This window comes from Bubalus bubalis, chromosome 11 (genome assembly GCF_019923935.1).
Source record: "Bubalus bubalis isolate 160015118507 breed Murrah chromosome 11, NDDB_SH_1, whole genome shotgun sequence".
NCBI classification, from domain to species: domain Eukaryota; kingdom Metazoa; phylum Chordata; class Mammalia; order Artiodactyla; family Bovidae; genus Bubalus; species Bubalus bubalis.
The window spans coordinates 2,806,511-2,826,340 of record NC_059167.1 but is presented as its reverse complement, the minus strand read 5'-3'; the positions used below and the strand labels follow the sequence as shown (position 1 = coordinate 2,826,340).

The following is a 19,830-nucleotide window of genomic DNA, read 5'->3' as shown; positions in this document are numbered from 1 at the left end:
GGTGGTTTAGCCGCTAAGTCGTGTCCGACTATTGTAACCCCATGGACTGTAGCCTGCCAACAGGACTGACAAAACACCCTATTATACATCTCCTGCTAAAAACTAAAAATGCTAGATAAAATGTAAAAACATCTTTTTTAAATGCACTTTTGAGTTGTCAAGGAACTAACAGAGAACCAAAATCACCAAAGTGATTTTCTATGGGAATCCTAGAAGTAGGAGAGCTCCTATACCCACTCAATTCTAAAGTTATCAGCTAACTCTGGGAAGCCTGATTTTTGTTCTGCAGACTGAAGATGAATAGAAGATAAACTTTAGGGCCTGCCCCAGGTAGGGAATTGAATTGCAGACCTTTGGCTAAAGCAGTGAACTCCTCAGAGTAAGGGAGAACAAGAAACCATCCCTTTTCAAAGAGCAGGGCAGCAATGCACAACGGAGGAGAAACCTCCTTGAAGGTGTGCAGCCACAGTGACCTTCACATGGTCGTAGGGCCTAAATCCACACTAATCGTGAGTCCTTCAAATGAAAACTTTCATTCAGAGTGGTCCTCAAGACCGCAGAGTTTTTAAGCATTTTCAACAATGGGGCACAGGCAAATACAAATTCTATGTGGAGGACTGATCCTATAATCCATCCCTCAAAGAATTCCTACAATTAGCAATTCAATAAAAATAAAACAAACAACGTCATACCCGACAACCAGAGGAAATAAGGGACCATGAGTGAGAATCAGCAAGCTACTAAAAACAGCAAAATCAACCTTGAAAAGCATCAGACATTGGAGTTTTTAATTATGCTTATTTTTCATTTCTAGAAATTCTGTTTCCTTCCTTACATTTGCTGGGATGCTTTTTGTAATCTCCCATTCTTTCCCCATATGAAGATATTTTGAAGTCTTAAATTTTATTTCTCTACTCATGTGTGCAGAGTAGGTATTTGGGAACTAGAGAGTATCTCTACTCATGTGAGCAGAGAAATAAAATTTAAGGCTTCAAAATATCTTCATATGGTGAAAGAATGGAAGATTACAAAAAGCATCCCAGCAAATGTAAGGAAACAAACAGAATTTCTAGAAATGAAAAATAAATAAAATTAAAAATTCAGTGGAAGTTACATAGGCAATGAGAAGGAGATGAAGAGATGAAGAGTTGAAAAGGGGATGGTAAGATGGGAAGTATGACAGAGGTTAAGAAACATGAGAAGATGACGTTTCAGTCATGAAAGAGTACCAGGGTCTGAACTTGCCCCCTGCCATAAATGACTAGAAAACCATACAAAATATATAAAACAAGTGCTTTTGGACATTTTTAATAGGAAGTGAAGCAGTATAAACCCTGAATGAGGGGGAAGCAAACAAGTTGCCTTCATCTAGGAGGCAATTTACAGACTACAGCACAGAAAGGTGGAATCCAAATAGAGCCCAGAAGATTTGCTGATTTGAGAATATGGAGCCTGGAGTTCAGAGAGGCCAAGATTGCTACAGTTTGCGGGCAGAGAAAGAACTCTAGAAAACCTGTTTACAGGTGCCCGGAGAACACCAATCTTTGTGTGCGTAGGGTGAAATTCACGAGACCATGCAAAGAACACTTCTGAAAAAAGAGCAATTACTGGGGAGCTAAAGCTAAACAATTACCAGAGATCACAAAGGGTCAGGATTTTTCAGACTTCCAACAGCAAGAATGGAGATATATCTTCAAATTCAGTGTGTATTCAGCAGAGATTCCAGGAGCATCACATCAGAGTACTGAAGTTTAACTAGTAGTCCTAGAGAAAAGCTGCTCTAACCTTGACCAAAAAAAGCTCAAAAAGCAAGCTTTTCAAAAGAACCAGACTGATTCACAAGGAACTTAACCACCTATAAGAACAATGTCCAAAATGCTTTAAAGGGATACAACAAAATCCAGCATTGAGCATATAATACACACAATGTCCAGCATCCAATTAAAAAATTACTGGACATGTTAAAAAAGAGGAAAATGGGACCAATAACCAGAAGAAAAATCAGTTATTACAAACAGACCCAGGTATCACACATATGATTAAAATTAGGAGACACTGGTAGTTAAGATGGAAATGTTCAAGATGCTCAAGAATTATTTTAAAACAAGCATATAAAGAATAAAAAGTGAAATGGAAGATATAAAAGAAAAAAAATGTTGAACTTGTAAATATAAATGTTAAATTATCAGAAATGAAAATTCACTCCAAAGGATTACCAGCATCTTACACAATGAAGAAAAGATAAATGAACTTGAAGACACAGCAACAGAAACTATCAAAAATAAAGCACAGAAAGACAAAGGAAAAAAATTAACAGAGCCTCATCATCTTTAGAAAATTTCAAGTGGTATAATATACAGGTAATTATGACAACAAAAGAAGAAAAAAAGATGAAAGAAAACAAAAACAAAAATGAAGAAATAATGGCCAAAACATCCTGCTGCTGCTAAGTCGCTTCAGTCATGTCCAACTCTGTGCGACCCCATAGATGGCAGCCCACCAGGCTCCCCCGTCCCTGGGATTCTCCAGGCAAGAACACTGGAGTGGGTTGCCATTGCCTTCTCTGCAAAACATCCTACATTTGATTAAAAAAAAATACAAATCCACAAATCTGAGATACTCAAGATTCAAGCAGAATAATCTCACACACAGAAAAAACACATTAACACACACGGTCATCAAACTGTTGAACCAGTGGCCAAAAAAGACAGACAATTTTGGTGTGTAGAAACAAAGATTTAAAAATTACCCTAGGCTTCTCATCTGATGTTATGCACATCAAATCACAATTAATAGCCTCGCTAAAGTGCTGAAGGGGAAAAAACATCAACACAGACTTATATACCTACCAAAAATATTCAAAACTTGGGTCAAAATAAAGTATTTTTTGACTTTATTTTGAGAAAATCCATCATCAACAAAGCTGCACTATAAGATATGATCATGGAAGTTTCTTCAGGCAGAAAGAAAATGATACCAAAGAGAGACTTAATTTACATATATGAATGAAGAGTACCCAAATGGTAAATAAAAAAGACTTTTCTTATTTTTAATTTTCTTTGAAAACTGTTTAAGGCAAACATAATAACAGTTATTATAGAGTTTACAGAGCATGTAAAATGAATGAAAGTGAAAGCTGTAAAATAAGTGACAACAAAAGCACAATAAACAAGGAAAAAAGAAACAGCAGAATACATACTTTTAAAGTGCACAGGAAGCCACACGAAGATAACAGAATTCTGAATTACAAAACAGGCCTAAATAAATTAAAAAAAATTAAAATACACAGTATGTTCTCTGACATAATTCAAAAACAAAATTCAATCAGAATAACAGAAAGTTACACAGAAAATTCTCCAAATATCTGGTAACTATCAATACAATTCTAAGTAACCGAAGGGTTAAAGGAAAAAAATCACAGGGACAAAGCCACAACACATACTTTGAAAAACACTGGTTTAAAAGCAGGGGTAGGAAAATTACAACCCTCAGACTTGCACCCTGTTTTAATAAACAAAGTTTTACTGGAACACAGCCACACCTATTCCTTTATAAGCTGTCTATGACGGCTTTCATTCTAACGCGGAGCTGGAGTAGCTATGAGAGAGACCGTAGGCTCACAAGCTTAAAATATTTACTGACTTGTTATAGACAGCTTTGCCAGTCCCAGGTTTAGAGCACAGAGTCTGCCCAGGTCTAAACGCCAGTTCCACCTCTGTCCCTGACTGGATTCCCAATAGCAAGTAATCTGAGCAATTACTTAGCCTCTCTGTACCTTAGGCTCCTCTTAAGTGAGGAGAATAGAATAAAACCTTAGGGTTAATATGAGAATTAACACATATAGATGAGTTAGAAGAGTGCTTGGCATATGCTTAATGTTATATAAATGTTTGCTATCATCATCATTATTTTTACCATAACCATAATTAACTTTAAGAACCCATGCCTTCTACGCATCTGAATGAGAAATGCCATTGAGTACCTAGTTAGAAAGTTTCTGCAAAGCAGGATTATTATTTAAGTCCCCAAATGGAGAGAATGAATGACTTTCATAAAAAGATACAGAGTACAGTTTGTATCTGGCTCTCCATCAAGTCACAGTAGCAGAAATTTCAAGTGACTAGAAGAGACAACTTGCTCCTCTTAACAGTCCTTAGTATTTTGGAACTAGAGAGTACCTGCATATGTTGAGCTAAAACAAAAATATCGACCTCTTGCTATAGCACACTGTGTAAAGATTAAAATTTTACAAGACAAGTATAAAGTGAGGAATAGTCAGCAGGGCACTGGGCATCTGATCAGTGCCTCTTCTCTCTGGCTAAGCTGATCACACACAGTGAACCACAACTGTTAACTTTAAAACTCCAGGCTTCCCAAGTAGCTCAGCGGTAAAGAATCCACCGGCCAACTCAGGAGATGCCAGAGATTTGGGTTCGATCTCTGGGTTGGGACAATGCCCTGGAGAAGGAAGGAAGTGGCAGCCCACTCCACTACTCCTGCCTGGAAAATCCCATGGACAGAGGAGCCTGGCGGGCTACAGTCCATGGGGTCGAAAAGAGTCAGACACGACTGGTGACTGAGCACGCATGTACCTCTCAGCAGGGCTCCAGAGCATCTAGCTCTGTATAGGCAGTGACAAAGTAGACCTGGGAGCACTTCCTCTGTGGCCCTGATAAACACTGCATGGCCCAAATCAACCTCCCTAACCACAGATGGCACCCCACTCCAGTACTCTTGCCTGGAAAATCCCAGGGATGGAGGACCCTGGTGGGCCGCACTTCATGGGATTGCAAAGAATTGGACATGACTGAGCGACTTCACTTTCACTTTTCACTCTCATACACTGGAGAAGGAAATGGCAACCCAGGCCAGTGTTCTTACCTGGAGAATCCCAGGGACAGAGGAGCCTGGTGGGCTGCCGTCTGTGGGGTTGCACAGAGTCAGACATGACTGAAGCGACTTAGCAGCAGCAGCAACAGCAACCACAGATTAAGCAACAGCAGAGAGGAAAAGGTAGAAACAACCAAGCAAATACTGCCCTCTTAGATTTCTATAATTTTGTACCTTATCATCCTTTCTCACAGGTGTGCATAAAGTTTTCCAATGAAAGTAATGCTTCAACCATATCTTAGAAGACAGAGTAAGAGACAGTTGGGCACAAAAGTAAAACATAATGTATTTCAGACCAAAGTATACGAAGATGAGACAGATAATGGTGCTTTCAGGAAAGAGCTAGTACTTTGATGCGGCTGAGGGGAAGAGCTGCCTGCTGCGAAGTGGCAGGAGACAAGACTAGAGAGGTAGCCAGAACCAGGAGAAAGAATAAATTTTGTTTTTTAATGAGTTAGAATAAAGAGAATTCAGTTTTAAACATGTAATAAATGGTATATCTATATGACATTCAAGGAGGCTATATGGAGTTGGAGAAGGAAATGGCAACCCACTCCAGTACTCTTGCCTGGAAAATCCCATAGACAGAGGTGCCTGGCAGGCTATAGTCCATAGGGTCACAAGAATCGGACATGACTTAAGTGACTAAATCACTGCATCATATGGAGTTGTGGAGAGAAGCTGGGGCCATTGTTAACTGATACAGGAGTTAAAGTCATAGATGTAGTAATCCCGAAAGAGAATAACTAAAGTGAGGGGATGAAGGGAAAGAAAGCTATATTAATAGGAACACTGATATTTAAGAAGCAGACAGAAGGAACAGCTCCTTTCAAGATACTAAGAACAAGGGTGAGCATCGACATTTTAGGAATCAGTGAACTAAATGGACTGGAATGGGCAAATTTAATTCAGATGACCATTATACCTACTTGAAGAAAGAAATGGCAACCCACTCCAGTATTCTTGCCTGGAGAATCCCATGGACAGGGGAGCCAGGCGGGCAACCATCCATGGAGTCGCAAAGAGTCAGACACGACTGAAGTGACTTAGCATTATATCTACTACTGCAGATAAGAATCCCTTAGAAGAAATGGAGTAGCCCTCATAGTCAACAAAAGAGTCCAAAATGCAGTACTTGGGTGCAATCTAAAAAATGACAAGGCAAACCATTCAATATCACAGTAATCCAAGTCTATGCCTCAACCACTAATGCTGAAGAAACTGAAGTTAAATGGTTCTAGGAAGACCTACGAGACCTTCCAGAACTAACACCAAAAAAGATGTTCCTTTCATCATAGGGGACTGCAATGCAAAAGTAGGAAGTCAAGAGATACCTGGAGTAACAGGCAAGGTTGGCCTTGGAGTACAATATGAAGCAGGGCAAAGGCTAACAGAGTTTTGCCAAGAGAATGCACTGGTCATAGCAAACACCCTTTTCCAACAACAAAAGAGATGACTTTAAACATGGACATCACCAGATGGTCAACATCAAAATTATACTGATTATATTCTTTGCAGTCGAAGATGGAGAAGCTCTATACAGTCAGCAAAACAAGACCAGGAGCTGACTGTGGCTCAGATCATAAATTCCTTATTGCAAAATTCAGACTAAATTGAAGAAAGCAGGGAAAACCACTAGGCCATTCATAAATTAAATCCCTTATGATTATACAGTGGAAGTGACAAATAGATTCAAGGAATCAGATCTGATAGAGTACCTGAAGAACTATGGATGGAGGTTCATAACACTGTATAGGAGGTGGTGATCAAAACCATCCCCAAGAAAAAGCAATGCAAAAAAGGCAAAATGGTTGTCTGAGGAGGTCTTACATATAGCTGAGAAAAGAAGAGAAGTGAAAGGCAAAGGAGAAAAGGAAAGATATACTCGCCTGAATGCAGAGTTCCAAAGAATAGCAAGGAGAGATAAGAAGGCCTTCCAAAGTGATCAAGGGAAGAAATAGAGGAAAACAATAGAATGGGAAAGACTAGAGATCTCTACAAGAAAATTAGAGATACCAAGGGAACATTTCATGCAAAGATGGGCACAGTAAAGGACAGAAATGGTATGGACCTAACAGAAGTAGAAGATATTAAGAGGTTACACAAGAATACACAGAAGAACTATACAAAAAAGATCTTCATGACTCAGATAATCATGATGGTGTGATCACTCACCTAGAGCCAGACATCCTGGAATGTGAAGTCAAGTGGGCCTTAGGCAGCATCACTATGAACAAAGCTAGTGGAGATGACGGAATTCCAGATGAGCTATTTCAAATCCTAAATGATGATGCTGTGAAAGTGCTGCACTCAATATGCCAGCAAATTTGGAAAACTCAGCAGTGGTCACAGGACAGGAAAAGGTCAGTTTTCATTCCAATTCCAAAGGCAGTGCCAAAGAATATTCAAACTACCACACAATTGCAATCATTTCACATGCTAGCAAAGTAATGCTCAAAATTCTCCAAGTTAGGCTTCAACGTATGTGAACTGAGAGCTTCCAGATGTTCAAGCTGGATTTAGAAAAGGCAGAGGAATCGGATATCAAATTGCCAACATCTGCTGGATCATAGAAAAAGAGAATTCCAGAAAAACATCTACTTCTGCTTTACTGACTACACTAAAGCCTTTGACTGTGTGGATCACAACAAGCTGGAAAATTCTTAGAGACGGGAATACCAGACCACCGTACCCACCTCCTGAGAAATCTGTATGCAGGTCAAGAAGTGGACAGGGAACAATGGACTGGTCCCAAATTGGGAAAGGAGTACGTCAAGGCTGTATATTGTCACCCTGCTTATTTAACTTCTATGCAGAGCACATCATGCGAAATGCCAGGCTGGATGAGGAACAAGCTGGAATCAAGATTCCTGGGAGAAATATCAATAACCTCAGATATGCAGATGACACCACCCTTATGGCAGAAAGCGAAGAGGAACTAAAAAGCCTCTTGATGAAAGTGAAAGAGGAGAGTGAAAAAGTTGGCTTAAAGCTCAACATTCAGAAAACGAAGATCATGACATCTGGTCCCATCACTTCATGGCAAATAGATGGGGAAACAATGGAAACAGTGACAGACTTTATTTTTGGGGGCTCCAAAATCACTGCAGACGGTGACTGCAGCCATGAAATTCAAAGACACTTGCAACGTGGAAGAACAGCCATGACAAACCTAGACAGCATGTTAAAAAGCAGAGACATTACTTTGCCAACAAAGGTATGTCTAGTCAAAGCTGTGGTTTTTCCATTAGTCACTTATGGATGTGAGAGTTGGCTGAGTACCGAAGAATTGATGCTTTGAACTGTGATGTTGGAGAAGACTCTTGAGGGTCCCTTGGACTGCAAGGAGGTCAAACCAGTCAATCCTAAAGGAAATCAGTCCTGAATATTCATTGGAAGGACTGATGCTGAAGCTGAAGCTCCAATACTTTGGCCATGTGATGTGAAGAGCTGACTCATTGGTAAAGACCCTGATGCTGGGAAAGATTGAAGGCAAACGGAGAAGGAGATGACAGAGGATGAGATGGCTGGATGGCATCACCAACTCAATAGAGAGTTTGAGCAAGTTCCGGTAGATGGTGAAGGACAGGGAGGCCTGGCATGCTGCAGTCCATGGGTTCTGAGAGTCGGACAGGACTGAGCTACAGAACAACAACAAAGAAGTAACAGGGAGGAAAAAAACAGATGAAGAAGCCTCTATCCAGCTTCCCGAATTCCTTCCTGATCCTATTTCCAGAGCAAGTCTTGGTTGTGTCTTTAGTTAACCTAGAAGTAAAGCTTTGAAGTTGCTGGCTTCACTTACCCTCGGGTGCTCTTCAACAGTAAACACTACAGTACTGCGCATCTGTGGTTGGCTGAGTCCACAGAGGCAGAGGCGCCGTGAATACAGAGGGCCAACTCCAAGTTTTATGTATGTTAAGCCCTGCACTGTTCAATGGTCAGCTGTATTCATTAGAAAGTTCTAGCACACTAAAAACACAAATGAGAAAAACATCGCAATAGGCACAACTAGATGCATTCCATGAGTTTCTGCAAGTGTGAAACACACTCAAATAGTAGACAATTAAACTTAAAACAGTCTAGTATTGGGTGGGGGGTCCTTGTGATTTCAATATTGAGTGAGGACTAGTTGTTACAGATGTCACAAAGTAAAAATCACAAATTGTGCAAAATATGTAGGACTCAACAGAGTAAACATTGGTCAAATCATATAGAAAGCCGCAAGAAATCAGGATCTGGCAAGCAACAGAAGAGATGAAAACTCAAAAACAATACAATAGGCACTTGAGATATGGCTAGATGTTAAGAGACTACTAAAAGGCCCTAGGAATAAAATCAGTGAATTCCTTTAATATTTTTGCAAAAATGACTCTCTTCATAGTCATGTGTCAAAAATCAAAGGTAAAAGGCAAAGTAAAGCATTTTACTTTATATCAGCATAAAACTGACAAAATCAGGTTAAAAATTAACATTTTATTCTTAGTTCATACTATAAATTGGCAGAGTTTTAACTATAACTTAGATTTTGTTAATTATGTGAATGGCTTTTATAGATTATGGTTGTATTTTCAAGATAAAAGGATTAATGCCTTCCTCATACCTCCTCTCTCTCATTTACTATGAAATTTTAATCTCTGTTTGATGTGAATTTATATAGCCTTTTCATGCCCTGATTATTCCCAATAAGACAGACTTCCAGTATTAGCATGGATAGTCAATCCATTTAGAAAAAAACAGCTAGGAAAAAAAGAAAATTAAGCATAGTATTAACAGGAAGACTCATTCATTGGATAAATCTTAATTGATCACTTACAGTTTCAAATCTAGTAAAAAATGCAAAAATTAGTATTTCTTAATTGGTATTTCACAAAGTTATAGATATTAATGAATAATATGTTCTCAAATTTCTTAACTAAAGCATCTTCTGATTAGCATAATTTCAGAAATACTCTTAATTTTCAATTGATCACAGTTCCTTACGAGTTTCAACTGTACTTAAGATGAATGAATTCCTCCTGAAATATAATCACCTCCTTAGTTCCATGTTTGGGAGGCAGTAGGGTATTGGGGTTAAAAACATGAGCTTTGGAGTATGACTGACCTGGGTTCCCGCTCTGGCTCCATTTACTAGCTGTGTAACCTGGGGCAAGTTATTTAACCTCTCTAAGTCTCAGTTTCTTTATCTGTAAAATGGAGATAATAATAATATCTATTTCATAGGATTGTTGTGAGGATTAAATGAGATAATGTAAGCTTAGCACAATGCCTGGCAATTAATATGTGCTCAATAACTTTTAGCTATGATTTTATAAGCTTACATTTTTAAGTAACATGTTCTTCTGAAGATCTATGATAATCAAATGCATGTACCCAAGATGTTTCTTATAAATTACTTAAAACAAGCAAAATTAAATAAAGCTTTCAGCTAGTAAAAGCTCCTGGCATCATTTCTCATTTCATATAAGAGAAATTCCTCAGCACCACAATACATTTAGAAAGGGTAATTTTAAAATTATGAGAAAAAAAACCTATATTTAAAGTATACAAGTATAGTTAAACCATCTTAGATATCATAATACTTCTGGAAAATAATTTAAAAAACAACTTTTGTTGGTTTGTTTCATAAGACAATCTCTTGCAAAGTAAGGAGAGAATATTATTTTCTTCCTTTCAAGAAGGAAAATGAAATTCTGATATGAGGACATTAAGGGAACTGACAATAATAGCAAAATAGGACATGAATTAAGGTTCTGGAATTGCCAGTCACTGCTACCCAGTGATTCTAAACCTAGAAGCACATTTTTCTGCAAATGAGAAGTTCAAGTTACATCTTCATAGATTTTATAGATCTCTTACCAGACTCTTATCAGAAAGTCATATTAATCTATGCTACTCAAAGAAGCTATTCCTCAGAGTTATATATTAAAATACCTACTGGCTACCAAGTGACTAAAGCAAAATGTAATGTGTTTCTGTGAAATACAGATCTAAAAAAATTAATTTTAAGAATTAAAAACACAACTAAAATTCTTCTAAAAGTTAAAATGATTTTTAAAGTTTAATTTCACTGTAAAACTTTTAAAGATTATAAATTAACTAAATCTGCAAAAACTAACTTCTTACCACTTCTTAACTAAGTGTTAGGTATAACAAGTTCAATGAAAGTACCACAAAACAGCTGTTGGCTTAGTGTTTTAAAAATCACTGACTAGAAGTAAACAGCAATTTAGGAACTGATTAGTAAGTGGAATGATGATTACATCTTTTGCTATGAACCTCAACTTTATATAAAAAGCTCATATAACAACTACCTCATTGTTTTCAACTAAAAATATAATTTTAATAGAAATATATAAATAACTAAAAATTAAAATGGTTATAGCTCTACTTAGAGAAACATTAATTTTTCTAAGATATCTTCTTATCTTATAATACCTGGAAAAGAGTCATATGTAAAATTTTCTAGAACAACCAGGTAATGTTCCACTGACTCAGAATCACTTAGACCTTTATAGTACAAATTAATTCAGCTGAAAAGTTCTTCATACAGTAAAATAAAAACTCATTATTCTTATTTTTCTTATATATATCTACCACCCACCCCATCTACCCACATCCACCTTGAACAAATGCTTTTTGTCAATTGCTTTCCAATTTAATATCTAAAGGTTTACAATAATTTCTAATACACATTTTAAAAACACGGCTTAGAAAAAGAGAAAAAATTTTAACATACCTGCCCATCTAAGTCGAATGCTAAGCAAGCTATACCATGTGTATGAGCGTCCTTCAGAACTGACACGGTCTGCACAGTGCACGAGTCCCAGATACAGATATAAGGCTCTCGCCCAACTTGTCCTGTTGCCACCAGTGCTCGTTCCGGGTGCAATGCAAGGCTGCAAAATTAATCACAAATAAACAGATGTAAAACTGCTTATGGAGCTCTTATATCAATGTGAAAATTAAGACTTTCATTATTTACCTGCTTAAAATAATTTGGATTTAAAATAACTTCCATAAAAACCCATGCTAAGAGTTACTACTTCAATGGTACATGTGATAAGCAGTTACGACAGGCTTTATAATCCTGTTATATGACGCAGTGTGTGTAAACTTATCAAAAACAAAAAAGAATTCTCACAAGTACTCAACTGAACCACAGAAATGAATTAGTATCAACCCTACCACTTGCCATTTTCTCATTTGGTATTAACCTTCTTTTAAGCTCTCTCTCCCATTTACTCTTTTACTGTATAAAAGTTAGACCAATTCTTAGTGTTCAAAGCAACTCCTATGATACATAAAATTACAAATCCCATTTAAAAAAACAGAAAAGTCATTCATAATTCACAGGAAGTAGTCTATAAGTCGTTAAAGATAAGACAAGGGCCAAACAGTTGATAGTGCTTTACACACATCAGCAGAAGGCAGAGAATGAATATAAATTTCTACTTCATAAATTTTTCTACAAGTGTATTTGGATGATTAGCTTCCTCTTTGGGAGAAACAAAATCACTCCTGGCATCAGGGTGGAAAATGAACTTCCAAGAGGGAAGTTAGGAGGGAAGAGGGAAAAGTTAGGAGGCCAAAAACAGAATCAACAGATTTGATGTACTGAGTAAGGGAAAGGGAACAGTCTAAGACAACGCTTGGTTTCTGGTAGGCAGCTGGATGGTCAGGGACGGTATCATCAAGTCAAGGAGCACTAAGTGAGAAACTACTGAGAGGAAAGATAAGCGGGAATGGAAGTTTCGTTCAACAAGTTTTGTTCAAATTAAAACCAATATAGTACATCAATCAATAAAAATCAATAAATAAAGGACACCCAAACTCCCATACACATTCATTTCATTAGATGCATAAAAAACATCTGACAAAAATCCAACCTCTTCTGGGACTTGCCTGGTGGCCCAGTGGTTAAGCATCCGCCTGCCAGTGCAGAGGACGTGGGCTTGATCTCTGGTGCGGGGACTAAGATCCCACATGCCAGCACCACAACTGTTAAACCTGGGCGCATCGCAAGCCCCGCAGCCGGGGCACGTGGAGCCTGCGCGGCACCAGCAGAGAGAAGCCTGCACGCTGCAATGAAAGGTCTCACGTGCCACAGCTAAGACCCGACACAATCGGAAATACATAAACAAATGTTTTTTAAAAAGAATAAAGTACCCAGGAATAAATGTATATAAAAAGACAAAAGACCTGTGCTCCAAAAACTATAAGACTCTGACATAAAAAAAAAAATGATGACACAGATAGATAGCATGTTCTTAGATTCGAATACTAAATGTTAAAAATGACTATACTACACATGGCGATCTACAGATTCAATGCAATCCCTATCAATTACCAATGATACTTTTCACAGAACTAGAACTAAAAAAATTAAACTTTATATGGAGACATAAAAGACCCCAAAGAGCCAAAACAATCTTGAGAAAGAGAAACAGAGCTGGAGGAATCAAGCTCCCTGACTTCAGACTTTACTACAAAGTTACAGTCATCAACAGTGTGGTACTGGCACAAAAACAGAAACACAGGTGAATGCAACAGGATTGAAAGCCCAGAAATAAACCTACATATCTATGGTAAATTAATCAACAAAGGAGGTGAGACTGTACAATGATGGAGAGTCTCTTCAATAAATGGTCTGGCAAAACTGGACAGCTACCTTTTAAAAAAATGAAATTAGAACATTCTTTAACATCATCACAAAAATAAGTTCAAAATGGATTAACAACCTAAATGTAAGGCTGGACATTGTAACACTCACAGAGGGAAAACACAGACAGAACACTCTTTGCCATAAATCACAGCACTATCTTTGTCAATCCATCTCCCAGAGTAACGGAAATAAAAACAAATAAACAAATGGGACCTAATCAAACTCAAAAGCTTTTGTACAGCAAAGTAAACCATAAAGAAAACAAAAAGACAACCCACAAAATAGGAGAAAATATTTGCAAATGATGTGACCAACAACAGACTAGTCTCCAAAATTTACAAACAGCTCATGTGGCTTAATATCATCAAAACAGACAACCCAATCTAAAACAAAGGGCCAAAGACCTAAACAGACATTTCTCCAAGCAGACATACAGATGGCCAAGAGGCGCGTGAAAAGATGTTCAACATCTCTAATTATTAGAGAAATGAAAATCAAAAATTTTATACAATGAGGTATCACCTAACACTAGTCAAAATGGCCATCACTAAAAAATCTACAAACAATAAACACTAGAAAGGGTGTGGAGAGAAGAGAATCCTCTTATACTGTTAGTGAAAATGTTAACTGGTACAGCTACTGCGAAGAACAGTACTACAGTTGAAAAAAACTAAAAAATAGAGCCACCAAACGATCCTGCAATCCCACTCACAGGCATATATCCAGAGAAAGACATGGTCTGAGAGGATACACGCACCCACATGTGCACTGCAGCACTGTTTACAACAGCCAAGTCATGCAAGCAACCTAGAAGTCCACTGACAGAGAAATGGATGAAGAAGATATGCTAACGCTTAAGTCACTTCAGTCGTGTCTGACTCTGTGCGACCCCATAGACGGCAGCCCACCAACAGGCTCCTCCGCCCATGGGATTTTCCAGGCAAGAGTACTGGAGTGGGGCGCCACTGCCTTCTCCAAAAGAAGATACGGTATCTATCTATATTTATATATACCGAGTCAGCCACCCATTCCAGTATGCTGGCCTGGAGAATTCCATGGACTGTATAGTCCATGGGGTCACAAAGAGTTGGACACAACTGAAGTGACTTAGCCCACACGCACGCACTGGATGGACCTGTTGATACTAAGTGAAGTAAGTCCGACAAAGAAAGGTCATACAATATCATTTATAATGCAGAATCTAAAAAGAAATTATACAAATGAACTTATTTACAGAAAAGAAACAGAGTCAGAGACTTAGAGAATGAACTCATGGTAACCAGGGGGAAGGGTGGAAGGAAAGGATAGGTAGGGAGTTTGGGATTGTACACATATTTTAAATGGATAACCAGCAAGGCCCTACACAGGGAACTCTGCTCAATATTTTGTAACAACCTAAATGGGAAAAGAATTTTTGAAAAAGAATGGATACATATGTATGTATACACTGGGTTGGCCAAAAAGCTGTCTGGGGTTCCCTACGCATTAAACTTTTTGGCCAACCCAACAACTGAGTCATTTCGCTGTACACCTGAGACTAACAACAACACTGTTCATCAACTACACTCCAAAAAAAAGTAAAAAAAAAACCCACAAATTGCCCAGAAAGCACTTGTGCTGCTGCTAAGTCGCTTCAGTCGTGTCCGACTCTGTGCAACCCCATAGACGGCAGCCCACCAGGCTCCCCCATCCCTGGGATTCTCCAGGCAAGAACACTGGAGTGGGGTGACATTTCCTTCTCCAATGCAGGAAAGTGAAAAGTGAAAGTGAAGTCACTCAGTCATGCCCGACTCTTAGCGACCCCATGGACTGCAGCCTACCAGGCTCCTCTGTCCATGGGATTTTGCAGGCAAGAGTACTGGAGTGGGGTGCCATTGCCTTCTCCGGAAAGCACCTTTAGATAAACATAAAAAGAAATTAGAACATTTCAAAATGTGGAAATAATACATGTGTATGACAGATTGAAAATATGTAGAAAATACTTCATCCTTCTGTGATGGGTGTATGCAAGGCAAAATATTTGGGTTCATCCAAATAAGATGCACGATTCAAATCTATTAGACATCATACCCTCTCTGACTGAAAACTAGTGTGTCAAGTAAATGGTGTTCTGCCTGATGCCATAATGTTGAAGTATTATCTCTGTTAGTCCATTTATGCCAAAAGTGGTATAACATTTGAAGGGCCATCTCAAAGAAGGCAATGGCACAGTTAAAATCCCCCAACAGCTTCCTATTACAATCAAAATAAAATCCAAACTATTTATTACGGCATTTACAAGGCTCTACAATACATACCTTCACCTACTTCTCAAACCTCAACTTCTACAATTCTCCCTTTTGTTCATCACATTTCAGACACACTGGCCTTTCTGTCTCTTGAAAAGGCCAAACTTATTATGCTCTCAAAGGTTTTTGTCTCTAGAATGATCTTCCAAATCTTGCTTCATTCAAATAATTTATGCTTCAGGTCAAATGTAACTTGCTTAGCAAATCAAATCTAAAGGAGTATAAAAAGAATTATATACCACAACTATGTGGAATACTATCTGAGGTATTAATATCATTAAAAAAATCAACTGATGGGTCCACCACGCCAATGGACTAAAAAAGCAAAATCATATGATCATATCAATAGATGCAAAAAAGGCATAGACAAACACTATTACTTATAGTATACTTATACTTATTAATGATAAAACCTTATACTATAAGTATACTTATACTATAAGTATACTTATTCATGATAAAAACTCTCAGGAAACTAGGAATACAGAAGAACTTTGTGTCAACCTTATAAAGAGTATCTACAAAAACTCACAGCTAACATCATATTTCACGTTGAAAAATTCTAAGCTTTCCCACAAAGATCAGGTCCAAGTCATCAATGCCCCCCTTTACCATTCCTTTTCAATAATATACTGGAAGGCCTTGCTAATGCAATAATACAAGAAAAGGAAATAAAAGGTATATAGATTGGGAAGGAAGACATAAAACTGTCTTTGTTCATAGATGACACAATCACCTATGTAGAAAATCCAAAAAAAAATCAGCCAAAAAAAAAAAAAAATTCCTGGAACCAATACATGACTATGTAAGGCTGCAGGATACAAAGTTAACATACAAAATTAACTGTTATCCTAATACTGACAGTAAACAAGTGGAATCTGAAATTGAAAATGCAATACCATTATATTAACACCCCAAACTGAAATATTTAGGCATATATCTAACAAAATAGATACAAAATCTATATGAGGAAACCCACAAAGCTCTGATGAATGAAATCAAGAACTATAAAAAATAGATATTCTATATTCATGGATAGGAAGACTCAGTACTATCAAGATGACAGTTATTAGGGTAAAAAAAAGGTATCAGTTCTTCCCAACTTATCTGAATGTTGGAGGAGGTTACTGAGAAGACATGACCACCAACTGACCTAAGAAATGAACCCAGGCAACTAGAGACTCCGTACCCTGTTAAGATCGCTATATAAATGCTTGAGATTCTAGCGGGCAGGTATACGGAGATCTCCTTGTCACGCAGCTGCCCAAGATATGCCTCGTATGTAAATTTCCCTCCCCACTACCAGTGAGGAGAAACACCAACTCTGGGACCCCCAGCTCTGCCCAGCAGGGAACAAGCATTAGCCCTAGAATCCCTTAGGCCTCTGCCTCACCCACCAACAGGCAAACACCAGCTCTGGAACCCCCTGGCCTTGCAGCTAGAGACCCCAGGACCCAACCCTGCCTGCCAGCTGGCTGATAACAACTCCAAGACACCCTGGGCCCCTTAGCCAGATGCCCCAGGATCTAGCCAGTCTCACTAGTTGGCCAACACCACTTTTGGGACACCCCAGACTCTAGCTATGCTGGAACTGGCCCTACCCACCTGCAGGCCAGTATATCTGGAACACCCCAGCACTGCAACCACCCACTCCAGAAACCAGCACAAACCACCCGTGGGCCAGCACTAGCTCCAGGACAGTCAGCAGCCTTGCTGTTCAACCCTGCCCACCAGTAGCCAGCATCCTCCACGCAAGTCAGCGCCTGGCAACTGACTGGAACGTGGGCCAGCCACACCTATCAGATGCTCGTAACAGTAGGACCCACACGCCCATGTAGCGGGCACTCCCAGAGTTCTGATGACTGAGTGGGGCTGTGCTGTTGGGCAAAGAAGAACTGAGTGAAGGGCAATAGGCAAGCTATGCTATAGAGAGTTCTAGGTAACGACTGTATGCCGGGAGCTGGCGAGAGACATTCCACTCGGGACAAAGGTCATGAGGAAGGAGGCTCGGCATACGCAAAGGCAGGATCGAGCCTCGGGAGTGCCCTCGGATATTCTCGAGCATCTACCCCCCAAAAAACCAGAGTCTGCCTACTTTATTGCTTTGTGCTCTCACCTCTGACTTTACTGGGGGCTGTCCCCCACCACCATCTCGCTCTCTCTGTCAAAGAGCTAACTTACAGCTCCAATTAATAAAGTTCCTGGGCAATTAGGAGTGTTTAAATCCAAACCCCTCAGATGGCTCTCTAACTCGCCTGACAAGTTTACCCGGACACCTACAGCTATGCATACGATTGTTTACAGTCTCCCAGCCTCGAGAGGCATGGGAAGCTTAAGATATTCAAATAGCTTAGAGCCTCTCAGAGAGTTAGAAACTGTCAGAATAAAACTAGTAAAAGATTTCATTGATGAGCCAATGTTTGTTGCCAAGTTTCCACATCCCCTGAATTGTATCCTTGAATGTGTATTAATTAATATAGTTGGTATATAGAAAAAATAAGTAGTGGCCTTGGTGTTAGTAACTTTAGACACTTAAGGTAATAAATTCTTTCCTTTGTAAACCCATTACACATCCACCCTATAGGAATGCAATTTTATCTTCGAAAGATGGTGCCAAACCTTAAAATAATTACTCTTAGAGAAAATAAGTCTTACAGTTGATAAGTCCTTGTCAAGAGTCATAAAATATTAATAGGCCTTCTGGCCAGAAGATGATGTAAATCACCTAAACCATTTGTATACGATAAATTAACAGGAAAGAAATCCTGGTTTTTGATAAGCATCAAAGACTGCTGACTTTGCATCCCCTATTATCCCCTATGTGTAACTTAGGGTATAAAAACCCCTGTTGAAAATAAAGCTATGGGCCTTGCTCACCAATGCTTGGTCTCCCCATGTCATTCTTTCCTTTAACTTCCAGCTGAGTGTCCATCTGGAGCGCGGATATCCTCTGCAACCATTTATTTGCCTGGGCTTCTAAGACCCACTCGAGAAGGTGTCTAAGGTGGGGCACCTTCCGCTATTCGAGAGGGCGCCTGCGGCCTCCGTGGTCAGAGCTAACCTGGTGTCACGGGTTATATTGATTTTCCGCATAAGCCAAGCCACTCAGCTTCTTTTCTCCACTGAATTTTCCTACTGAGCTATCCTCTTTTTATTACTCTTTATATCTCTAATTAACATTTGAATAGGTCGCCTAGCCATCTCTCCTTCGAATACCCTGGATCAGCCGGGGCTGGACCTTGGCAACTGTAGAAGTGTTCAGAGAATTTGGGAGAAGACTGGATGAACAGAAGTTTCTCATAGAAAGTTTAGAAAGATAAAGAAAAACCAAACAGAGATGAAGAACACAGGAACTGAAATGGAAAATACACTACAAGGAATCAACAGTATATTAAATGGTACAGAGGAACAGATTAGTGAACTGGAAGACAAGTAATAGAAATCACTCAAGCTGAACAAAAGAAAGAATAAAAAAAAAATGAGGACAGCTTAAGAGACCTGTGATACAACATCAAGCATATTAACATTCAAATTATAGGGGTCCCAGAAGAAGAGAAAGAGAAAGAGAGAGAGCAGAGAACATATTTGAAGACACAACAGCTGGAAACATCCCTAACCTGAGGAAGGATATAGACATCCAGGTCCAGAAAGCACAGGAAGTCCCCAACAGGATCAACCCAAAGAGGACCACACCAAGACATAAAAATTAGAGAGAGAGAATGTTAAATGCAGCAAGGGAAAGTAGCAAGTTATGTACAAGGGAACTCCCACAAAGGACCTTTCAGTAGAAACTGCAGGCCAGGAGGGAGTGGCATGATACATTTTAAGTGATGAAAGGGATAAACCTACAACCAAGTAGGTAAAGCTTTATGACCTGGTAGAGCTTGTGTTCAGATTTTATGAAGACATCAAAAGTTTTAAAGACAAGCAAAAACTAAAAGAGTTTAGCACCACTAAACCAGCTTTATAAGAAACGCTAAAGGGACATTT

At 38.9% G+C, this 19,830-nt stretch overlaps 1 protein-coding gene across 20 annotated transcripts in view; it reads right to left on the bottom strand.

Annotated features, from left to right (window-relative positions):
* The window catches only part of EML5 (EMAP like 5), a 165,899-nt gene that overhangs the window by 129,453 nt on the left and 16,616 nt on the right, over window positions 1-19,830 (bottom strand). For all 20 annotated transcript variants that reach the window (XM_044924644.1, XM_044924646.1, XM_044924643.1 and 17 more), the window contains exon 2: window positions 11,627-11,786. In XM_044924644.1, the coding sequence (XP_044780579.1) occupies window positions 11,627-11,786 (160 nt within the window). The remainder of the gene's footprint in view (window positions 1-11,626; window positions 11,787-19,830) is intronic.